Source organism: Bipolaris sorokiniana, assembly GCF_000338995.1.
Source record: "Bipolaris sorokiniana ND90Pr unplaced genomic scaffold COCSAscaffold_2, whole genome shotgun sequence".
NCBI lineage: Eukaryota > Fungi > Ascomycota > Dothideomycetes > Pleosporales > Pleosporaceae > Bipolaris > Bipolaris sorokiniana.
Genome location: NW_006911896.1, coordinates 145,663 through 156,779, shown reverse-complemented (window position 1 = coordinate 156,779; position 11,117 = coordinate 145,663). Strand labels below are relative to the sequence as shown.

General features: G+C 53.0%; 4 protein-coding genes across 4 annotated transcripts; 3 read left to right on the top strand and 1 right to left on the bottom strand.

Moving 5' to 3' along the window:
* Positions 1-236: 236 nt before the first annotated feature.
* Positions 237-3,020, bottom strand: COCSADRAFT_79901 (uncharacterized protein; the record flags this gene model as incomplete). Its single annotated transcript, XM_007697492.1, has 3 exons — positions 237-802; positions 851-1,116; positions 1,165-3,020. The coding sequence occupies 3 exons, from the start codon at positions 3,018-3,020 to the stop codon at positions 237-239; spliced, it is 2,688 nt and encodes an 895-aa protein (XP_007695682.1).
* Positions 3,021-4,101: 1,081 nt separating this feature from the next.
* On the top strand, positions 4,102-4,563 carry COCSADRAFT_32897 (uncharacterized protein). The gene has a single exon (XM_007697209.1). The coding sequence runs from the start codon at positions 4,304-4,306 to the stop codon at positions 4,481-4,483; it is 180 nt and encodes a 59-aa protein (XP_007695399.1). The 5' UTR covers positions 4,102-4,303; the 3' UTR covers positions 4,484-4,563.
* A 1,387-nt stretch (positions 4,564-5,950) lies between these two features.
* Positions 5,951-6,702, top strand: COCSADRAFT_266872 (uncharacterized protein). The gene has a single exon (XM_007697491.1). It carries the CDS (start codon positions 6,116-6,118, stop codon positions 6,494-6,496), a length of 381 nt encoding a protein of 126 aa, XP_007695681.1. The 5' UTR covers positions 5,951-6,115; the 3' UTR covers positions 6,497-6,702.
* Positions 6,703-9,843: 3,141 nt separating this feature from the next.
* Positions 9,844-11,101, top strand: COCSADRAFT_133022 (uncharacterized protein). Its single transcript, XM_007697490.1, has 3 exons — positions 9,844-10,197; positions 10,253-10,516; positions 10,570-11,101. Exons 1-3 carry the CDS (start codon positions 10,156-10,158, stop codon positions 10,768-10,770), a joined length of 507 nt encoding a protein of 168 aa, XP_007695680.1. The 5' UTR covers positions 9,844-10,155; the 3' UTR covers positions 10,771-11,101.
* The last annotated feature ends 16 nt before the right edge of the window (positions 11,102-11,117 follow it).

The following is an 11,117-nucleotide window of genomic DNA, read 5'->3' as shown; positions in this document are numbered from 1 at the left end:
GATGTAATATCCATCATGAAGCAGCCGTGTGCGCCTAAATGATCCGTAAAGCATGGTACTGAAAGAAAGCACAGTCTGGAAGAATCCCTCAAACTGTGGTCGAAATTGATCTTGTCGCACATACGATCAATCAGGAGAAGAAATGTAGCATATCGTAGAGACAGCTACAAGATCAGAGTTGATAGATTAGCTTGGACCTTGGAGAGGCCCTGGGGTTGCCACATCTGCGAGCGGACCTAGTTGCCGAGAGACATGTGCTGCATGGCATTCATCAAACCAGGGTCGTAGTTGTTGTTCTGGTGAGCTGCAGTGGTTGTCGTGTGCGCACCGCCACCCGCATAAGCGCCAGATGTGCCGTTGACTTGTGGTCCAGATGTGCCATAGTAACCACCAGTATTGGACTGGCTGCTTCCCGAGGTATAGGGAACACTGCCACCATAGGTTGTAGGCACATGGGGAACGAACGACTGGCCAGTATTTGATGTATAGTTGCGCGAGGTAGCATATCCAGCCGTAGTTGTGGTTGGGACGTAGTTTCCACCGTAAGACGAAGGGTAAGTTGTCGGCGGATAGTAGCCAGCGGCTCCGTAGGTCATCTGGCTGCCACTCGCACTCACGTTGGGATAGTAATTTCGGTACATGTGGGGCGCCATCTGCTGACCATGAGGTGCCATCTGCTGGCCATGAGTCCATGGTTGCATGTTGTACTGAGCCTGTGCGGGATAGGCAGGGATCTGGTGCGAGAAAGCGTGGAAGCCCTCATCGTAGTTACCGTATGAGCCATGATTACGAGCTTGACCTACTCACAATTAGCAAGTTGACAGGTCGACGGAAGAAGGGATAGACTTACCATACTGCTGGGCAGGACGATTGGTGTTGGACCCGAATCCAGGACCAACAGAAAGCGGGGCATTCGTGTTGGAAGTGAGAATCGCTCCAGGGCCAATGGCAGAGGGTGGCGGGATCTGAGACATGCCTGCCGGGTTGACGACAGATGCTGGGTTAACCGCTGACATCCAGATGCGGACCTTGTACTGCTTGAACAAGTCTGTGACGAGCTCGTTGAAGTTGACGTACGACTCAGCGTAGTAGAAGTAGGTGAGCTTGTGGTAATCACTGAGGTGTGTTAGTAGGTGAAGCCAACATGAGCACATTAGCACTTACGCTTGGTACTCAGCATCCAAGATCTCCATAGGCAACTTGTGGTCAGCAGCCTTCTGTGCTCCGAGGCGCTTGGCCTTGGCCTCGCCACCTTCCTTCTCACGCAAACCCATGATCTCATGCTGTTGAGCCAAACGCTTGATAAGCTTTGGCTTAATGACCTCTGGCTCTCCCTGACCTGCCAGTCCAGTGCGGCTCATGGGGTTCGGAAATCCATTAGCACGCGCGAGGGCACCAAGCATTCCCGAATCGTTCTGGGTGCCAGCTAGAGAATACTGAGAGAACATGACAAGCCAGCGGAAGTGCTCGTCGTTCGCCTCTGCCTTCAACTTCTTAGCTTCCTCCATAGTCACGTCAGCATGAGTGACTTGGCCAAGATCGCAGCCACGGTCGCCCTCGACGATGACCAGATCACCACGGCGAACCTCAAGACCAGTGTTGTCATATACGTAGTAGATGTCGGCACGAGAACACTTGAACGTGACGACGTACAGGCGACGGTTGGAACGTCCAAGGATGTTGGGAACAGCGTACGGATTGCCGGCAGACATTGCGGTGTTGGGCACAATTGGATCTGGATGAGCTGCAGAGATAGCCGAGGAATTGATGGCACGAGACGCAGGGCCGTAGCCAGTGAAATAGGCTGCGGCATCAAACGGTTCGTTGTCTTCGTTGGGAGAAGTCTGTCGGGGGGACATGTACTCCTCCTCTTCCTCCTGAGTGTTGCTCAAAGTCGAAAGTGGCATCGTTGAGTTGTAGCTTCCATAGTGCGCAAACGAGTGGCGACGACCAAGGGGGTCAGCCTCACCGGGAGAGATGTTGCCGGTCGCCCACTGCGGCTTCTGCGGACTATCAACAATTTCAACCTCGTGGTCTCGCTTGAGGACTGAGACATGCTCGCTGAAGCGACGAGTGAGTCCGGGAGCAGGGACGTTCAGTGCCGGGTCGACGTCTTCGAGCTCCTCGATAGCATACTCGGCTGCGTTGTTGTACCCGCTGTTGCGTAAGCCAGCAGTAGTCTTACGGCGCTGCTGCTGCAGTTGAAGAACTGGAGAACCAGTGGAGGTGGCTCGGTTACGAGCGCGTGCATTCTCCATGGCGGCTTGCTTCAGCAAAGCTTGCTTCTGCTCGCGCTCCCAGTATCCAGCAGGCAAACGCACACCGTGCTCTGAACCGTTGGATGACTCGATATCGTCAACGTCGTCTTCGCGCAGCTGCGAAAGACCGACCGCAGACTCACCAAGGAGGCTTGGCTTAGAAGGCCGGTGACGGAGGCTGGAACTAGGGGGTTGGCGTGAGAAGCGGCTTACAGGGTGGTGCTCGATATCGCCTTGGCCTATGCTATAGGATTGCGATCGGACAGCCTTGCGGAATGGGTTTGGAGCCTGCTGGTTGAGGAGAAAACCAATGCCGTCGTCGGCCTCGTACGTGGTGGTGGGAGAGGCAAGAGGCTTCTCGCCAGGCGGGTACGCAGACGTAGGCGAGGGGGCGACCTCCTTCAGGCGACTGTTTGAACTCGAGGTGAAGCTAGGCGTATTCCAAGGGAATGCCGAAGTGCTAGGGCGCGTCTGCTGCGGCAACTCGAGCGATGGTGTCGTCGGTAGCGATCCTGCAAATGACACTGATGGCAACGAGTATTTGCGGTTCGGCTGGATGTCATGGAGCCAGCCAGAAGAGGGGCGTCGTACTGCAGGGTACGCGCCAGGAGCCTGACGAACGACAGGAGCCACGTGCTCACGATCATCATCACTGGATGCCAAGACATCACTGTCTGGCGTTGGACGGCGCAGCTGCAACTTGGACTTGTCGAGGGCGGAGCCACCAACGGCCAAGCCACCTTTGTATGTGTTGGAACTCATGTTGATTCGTCTTTGTCTTGAATAGATTAGTTACTGTCGAAAGCTTATACAACCGACACGGACGTACCTTGAGATCTAAGAGGTGAATGGATAGAGACTAGGTGGCTGTCTAGTTGCACAATCTCTTTCAAGGAAAATGCACTGAGTAAACTGTATAAGTGCTGTACCTTGTGGCAGAATGTGTAAGAGAATGTGCCGTCTAGGGTAGCGGGTGTGTCTAGAAGACCGTAGTTGTCTGTCAAGGCAAGTGCCTTGGTTGTCAGCACAAGTATTCAAAGGGTAAAGCAGCAATGCTAGAGCAACAGAGGTGATATAGATAAAGCAGGGAGTGGGTAGACATGGCATGCGGCACATACCTGGATCGTGGATGTCAAAAATGTAAGTTCTAGGTGTATACGTTGGACAAGTTGGACGACCACGCCACGTGTATAGCAGCTAGCAGGGTTCTTGACACTAGCAAAGGTGCAAACTCTTGAAGCAGAAGCTGTCAAAGCTTCGTGATAGTCTATGAGTGTACGTTAGTGTGACCCGCCGTCAGAAAGGGGCGATGACCATGGCAGCTAGCGGCTGCAGCAGAAGCATCTAGTGAGACAGGGCGATAGTATAGATGTGATGCCGACTTACCTGGCGTGGTAGGCAACAACTATGTCTGTTGCAATGGAGTCTAGCGGGGTAGCTTAATGCTGCCTCGCCGCTGCTCTACAAGAGCTGAGTGACGCCGAAGCGTGGAGGAAGGGGATGATGGTGCAAGTGTGATACACCGCAGAAGCAAGAAGAGGATGGGTAGAGGATGGGTTGAAGGGAGTAGAGGTAAGGTCAATAGTAAGAGAGGTGGAGTAGGAGATTGGATAGAAGGTGAGTAAGAAGGAGGAAAAGGCAGGGGTCCGTGGGCCAGCGCTATTCTATTGTGCTCAGGTGGCTCGACCGTCGCCTAGAGACGTTTGTAGGGAAAGACCGATGGAGATGCTCGCTGCAGGAGCCTCTTGCAATAATGGCTTTAGAGATTACTGTTATCAATGATCGTCTTAGTAGTGCTCAGGGTGCTCAAAAGCTCAAGTAGTGATAGGAGACAAGAAAAAGATGAGTAAATGGTTGCGTTGCTCTGATTGATTCGCCTCCTAACAACAAGAATGTGCTGCTGTCCGTGGTGACGATCCTCAAAGGAAACTTGGCCACGACACCTCGAGCGTCATCAAGACACTGATGCAAACACCTTCTCATCTTCCAGGCGAGCATCCCAAGATCTCTTTGGAGATAGAAAAGGACCTGTGGTGCATGCGAACATGTGCACAGCGGCTGATAGAGCTCTTGTTGACTTCTCATCCGCTGTCTCATCTCCGCCAACACCGCAAGGCCTTGCTCCCCCCACCTCCCCACACCGCAACCGCACAACAACAACAAAAAAGAACGCACACCGAGACCAGAAAGAAGAAATGGCTGACGAAACGATTGAGGAAGACTGAGGAAAGTAAAACGAGATGGAGTTTGCTTACCTAGTTAACAGGATTGTCTAGGAAAATTACGCGGTGCCGAGCTCGATGCCCAAAGCAGATCTATCAGAAGAAAGAGCGGTATATCCTGTTTGGAAACATCAGCAACGTGAGATTCTATACGCACATAAGATGGCGGCGCGCATGCAGAGCAGCTGCTGGGTCTGGCCTGGCCTGGCCAGGCCAGGCCATTAGACATGGCCTCAGCATGCTCAGGACAGTGGGTGTTGCGGCCGCTGCTACAGCACAATGAAAACATACCGGGCAAGCTCTATCCCACAATAACTCTAATAAAACAAACCGATCTGGAAGTTAACTATAACCAGACGTCAGCTTTCCAACAAGACAGTCTTGCGGCAGCCCGTCGGGGCCCAGGGTGCGAGTCGTAACAACATACCTTAAAACGTACGCAAACCAAGCGCCAAATTCTTGAACCAGTCTATCCCTAGTCTTTCTTGTTGAAGATGTCGAACACGAACACGATACGCTATGGCATCAGTTGTTGCATGAGATCATACGTGCCTAGGATCGGCGAGAGGGCTTCGGGTCCTTAGGTGGGGAAGCGCCACGCTGCTAAACCCAGGCTATCCCGCAATTTCTAGGACCGCAGTCTGTAGAGTAGGAGGGATGCGAGACTACTAGAGCAGGCACATGTCGCCCCGTGTCCCGGACGACTGAGAAAGCGGTTATGTTATGGAAGAAGGCGGACGGCTTTGGACAAGAGGCCAGAAGTGATGGCAACAGCGTCTCGTCTTGGCGATTGTTCGAAACGTTGGGGAGAAGACACACCCTGCCGTTCCGCGCGCGCGCGCCTTGTCAGATCAGGGGGGGGGCCACACACGGTCAGCAAAGGCGCGACAAGCTTGCTGCGAGGTCAGTAAGAGGATGCGAGAACAGCTGCCAGTTGGACACGATGGACAACAGGTGGAGGCAAGACCGTCATTACGGGGAAATCAGCGGAAGCGTAGAGACACGCAGACATGCAACGCCTTTGAGGCTTCTGCAGCTCACACGCCCGGCCAAGGGTCAGGGGCTTCTGTAGGGTCGTTGCGCAGGAAAATGCGGAGACGGCCAGGCCAACTAGGGCTAGCCGTGCGTGCTTCAGGCGAACGGGTGCAAATTGCTGTGCTGTTGGGGGTAGCGACGCCCACCGGACAGGGCCCGATGGATCAAATCATCTGTCCTGTCAACCCCTCTTGTTCAGCATCAACCCTTCGACAAGACGCCTGCATCGCCTCGCGTCAAGCCAGCGAGCCTCCTCCATCGTCACCCTAGAGCTGCTGATCCACTATGCGCCTCCAGGGGTCACGTCGACGAGCCCCTCATTTGATCCGTCTGGACTCGGTCGGGCCCGTCGGAACACATCCATCCTGATCCCATTTCTCAACGCAGAGGCTCCATGCCTGTCGCACGCCATTCTGCTTCGCTGCAAGCGCCATGCCTCATCTACAACACTATCGCCGATGGCGAGACCTTGGGTAGCACTACCGTCGCTTTCAGCCCTAGAGTCCAACTGAATCACGCGCCCCTACGCCTTCGACGACAATCTGGACAACCAAGCTCTTTAGCTGCTTGACGCATCCGCGGCATGCCCCGCTCGATGCGATGATCCTGTGGGCGCTTCTGTGCAGCTCCTTGACGCCCTCCTATTCGCCCTCGTGTTTGATGTACGTATCACAGTCGACGGCTGCACGGCGAGCGTTCCTGGAACTAGTCGCGAACGATGCTGCCAACGCTGCTCGACAGTTGGCCGGCTGGGCGAGCATCTGCAAAACTGACAGGGTGCTCCAATGCCCGCGGTGCTGGCTGTTGCTGGGCACACGCAAGAATAGTACGACGCCTGTCGGACAGGTTCCCTTTTGTCGGCGTTGCATATTGGCTGCTGCCAACCCCGCATTTTGCTGCATGGCATTGGCGTTTTCAAGAACAGTCAAGCTCCATGAGCTACCCTGGTCAACGATGCACCCGCTCTTCAAATGGCTGTGATCCCACCAGAGCCCCTCTCTTGGGCCGAGTCAGAAGACATGCCTCGATCATCGTCGGTGGTGACGCAGAAGTTTGTTCCAAAGCTTGTGACTGATGCCGTCAAGTACGTAACTGCGCGTAATGAATGTCTCGTGAGGAGCCTGCAAACTCCTCGGGAGCGAGTGGTTTGGTTCTGATATTTGGGCGCCCTCTTCTATACGCCAGGCAGGTTTCCGGCCCGATTTGTAACATCCCTCCCGATCACAGTCAGACGGCGATGTATACCTATTGCTGGCCTATAGCCGATCCGGATCAGTCCAACCTTTTCGGCTTCCAAGGCTATGGGCCTCGATGTGTCGACCCGAGACGCGTTCGCTGGGCGTTCAGTACCTTTGCCACGCGTGGAGTGCATGTGACTGATGCAAAGAATGCTTCTAATTGCCGTCCCTGTCAAGTCTTGAACCATTCTGTACTGCTGTTTTCTTTTTGGACACGTTGACCGTTAGTCTGTCGCGGGCTGAGACTTGACACAAACCTTGTCTGCGACCGCATCGAGCCATGTTCGGGGCTGTCGACGAGCCATAGTGGCCCGACAACCGTCGATCCACTACGACAAAGACGGTGGCCTTTTGCACTTTCAACAATGGCATTGTTGCAGAGAGGGCTGCAGGCGTGTATCACATGTCACCTCTTGTATCCTTTGTCGAGGATTTCCGGATCTCCGGTGTCGCTATCCCTAAGCAAAGTAGTCTCTTGCGTTCAAGGTGGTATCTTCTACGACGGTATCCTTGGCAGTACCAAACGGATTTGTGTGCTTTCCGCGTACTGACGGCTATCTGTAAGGCGGTGATTGCTGATTGGTGCCCCGCCCATACAGTAAGCAGTGCCAGGAGAGGACGTCCGAGGGGTGCTTGAGCTTATCCTTGTTGTTGAAGGTGCGTCCGTCTACGTGTAGGTTGCTCAATCGTGTAGCTGTATGCTGTATGAGTGGCTCTGAGAAGTCTGTTAGCTGCCCGTGGAGATTGCAATCGGTCGAGGTCAGCGAAGTTTAGCTCAGGAGATAAGAGAAAGAGCAAGCATCAGCAACTTCATCTAAGAGCAAGAAGGACCTCGACCTTTAGAAAAAATCTTGGTGGTTCTGTTGTGGGTGTAGTCTTGGAGGCGGGGCGAGTTTGCAGTCGGGGCTCGAGGTATCATCACCTGGACTAGATCGCCGTAAGGGTGTCAAAACCTCTTGGTGATTGCCACAAACTCGAGGATGTAAGGCGGGGTAGGTACATGTAATGACCTCTACCTTTTTCTGACAATGTAGAGTTGGAAGGGGTAGGTGTTGGAAGTGTGGGTGATGGGGGGTTCTCCGTTCGTTGCTGCAAGCGCTTTGGTCGGTTGCTAGGCAGGTAAAGCGGGAGATCATCGAAGCCACCAAGCGGGTACTGCTGGGAGCATTGAGATGCATGTGGGTAAACAGTTACTACGAGTTTGACAGGCAAGATCGATGCCCTTTGAATGTCTTGGCAAGTCACACGTTCCTCTTGGGCCTGCATTGGAACTACTGGATTCTCTACTGTTCCTGCACCGACTTTGCCCCGCTACTCGAAGCCCTTTGGTCGTCTGCGCACGGCTATTCTAACTCGAACTGCATCAACTCCTTTGTCCATTGCCCTACCACCATCCGAAATTGCACGATGAGACAAAGCTTGTATCAACTAACTGCATGACAGCGCTTGTTAGATCCGCCTCTGGCTAAAATCACCAACAATCTCAACCCTCGTGGCCGCCTCCGCGATCGAGTCAACCATTAGAGCTTCTCCTATATACGCAGATAGCAGCTCACCAGTGTGGACGGGATGATGTTGTTCCCCGATTCACTGGTATGCAAGCTCAATGACGGGAGCAACGACTGTACGAGAGAATTTGCACGAGTTTGCCTACGCGTCGCTAAGCTTTCGGTATGTATAAATGATAGACTGATATCAAGGTTGCCTCCATACACCAGGGCGATGTCGGACCGTGCCTTCAATTTGCCTCGAAACCGAAGATGGACGATGCAGAAATTTGGGGATAGCACACTGTCATGTCGAAGAGCAAAACGTGGACAACAAAGAGATTCACATAATGTAGACAAAGTCGATTAACAACGTTCCCCAACGGGTCACAAAGAGAAAGGCGAGTGGATGATGGCATTGCCTTTTGATTCTACAACAACTGGACTTGGACAGGATCGAGTATGAAGCAATACCAGGCCCGAGCCGGACAATAGAAGGTAAGGCAACAAGATGTTGTATCTTGGTTGATGCAACAATGCGACACTATTTCCGTTGTCTTTGGGGACTGGACAAAGGCCTATGCTAGCTCAGAGCTATGGAGAAGTTACGGACAAACAAGTAGGTTATGATACACTTCCAGTGGCATTAGAAATATGCTCCGACAGGATTGCACTCGTTTGAAGCCTGTTTAGTGGCACAAGGGAGTGTGGACAGGAGTGCTTTGTCGCATTCTGTCCAGACACGTCGAAGATGAACAGTCTACGTCACCCTCGCGCTCTGGAGCGGCGACGGGTGTCTGGACGAGCAGCCTTTAAAAGTCGCCTAGACCAAGATTCTTGTCTTTGCAATACAGATACGGGTTGTACATAGTTTGGTAAATGAGACGGGTTTTGAATTGTCGAGTTTTGAATTGTATGTGGTGCTTGAGGATGTGCTGTAGGAAGAGAGGATCATTGAGTGTGTTTACACAATGCGAATGATGAAGGTTATGACAACAAGCGCCAGGCTCTGTGATAGGCCTGACCGGGCTAATAGGCCGGGGCCACGAAACAATGCACGCGGGTCTGACATGTCCGCAGCGGAAATACCGGCAGTCAGCGAAAGTGTAATCGACTAGGCTTGCGTCTTTTTTTGTTTTGTTTTGTTTTTATCAAATATACAGGTCAAGTCGTCAGTGGACATTTCAAACCCGTTGATGAGCAAGGTGCAGAGACAGCGCACCCACACCTGTGCGTAACGATGACGATCATGTCGATGCGGGGAATACTGGACATGAACTATGACAACAGGAGGGGTTTGGTATTGGGGCGGTCGAGGGTCTGGACAAAAGCACATGTCATAGATGAAGAAGTTTACGTCGAAGAGTGCAGTAGCTCTCGCTCGGAGGAACAGGTCGGGCGGCGGTGCAGTCGTCCAGTGGCTGATGGCGCATGGCGAGCATCCCTGGCTATACCTGCATCCTCACCACTTCTGTTGCGCAGCAACGCTGACAACACCCGCCCAACGCCTGATAAAAGATACATGTAGGCCGCAAGCCCGCCCTCTGGCATTCTGAGAATCCACTTCACACTCGATCCAACAGTATCCACACCCAGACGCCTTTTTGCAACCCTGCAGCAGCATCGTTTTGTGATCGACGGGGTTAGTGAGCGCCTACTGTGTAAGTACCGATGTTCCCGGAAAAGGCTGCGTCGGAAGGACCCTGGAGTGACGTAGGGGTCTGCGATGACGCTGCAGGGCCGCTGACTGCGATACATATTTCCTCAGCCCACCACCGTCCACTGCAAGAAAAACATCTTCTCTGAACCCAATCCTTGCTCACCCTACTCGCCGCATCCCAGCAGCATCCTGCACCTCGCCCACATCTGCCCTTTTTACCAATACTTACATACATACACACATATACCACCAAAAATGGTGTCAAGGGCATTGTCCATGGGCCTCCGCGCCTGGCAGGTATGTACACACATTATCGCTATGAAAAAAAAAACCCCTTATTAACACCACCTAGTTGATCTGCGCCGTTATCGTCACTGCGTTGATGGGTAACAACATTGCGCGTGCCACGGCTGGAACCCACTCAATCATCAACTATTCCCTCTTCGTCGGCGTCTGGTGGCTGCTCACTCTCCTCTACTTCCTGCCTACGTCCTTCATCGAAAGGTTCAGTATCCCGGTCGTCGATATTGCACTCGATGCCCTCAGTGTCATCTTTGGCTTCTGCGCCGCCGTCGCACTTCCCTCGTACATCGGTGCCCACAGTTGTTCCAACTCTGTAAGTATTCTTTGTGCCCATTTCGCTCGAGAGCTCAATCTGACACTGCTCAGGTATACACGCACTCCAACAGCGTCCTCAACAGCTCACCAAACACTGAGCAAAACTGCCGTCAAACCCAGGCCACCACCGCCTTCCTCTGGTTCGGATGGGCTGCTTTTGTCGCTACCCTCGCCTTCAACCTTATGAACGGTCGTGGCGGCGGTGCCAACCTCCGTAGCGCCCGCCGTGGCCCCGCCATGAGCCAGGTCTAGAATGCCTGCAGAATGTGTTCAGACGCCTCTTGGAACACGCGGTCAGACACCACCAGTGTCTGAACTTCAACCACATTCGCTGAGCTGAGCTTGCATTCCGGCTCTTGTATGATAGGAACACGATGATGGATACAACATCGCACTGGATGCTGATGTTGGTTATGGCAAGGGTTTTACGAATTGGATGGGCTTTATGGATACCAGTATACATATGACTTTGTTTACCAGCGGGCGTGTTTTACAATACTATGATTTTTCTAAGCGACCGTAGTTACACATGACTTTCCATAGCTAATACATAGTTTCACTGATACTCATTGCTATTGTCTCCATGTTCACAAAAAAAT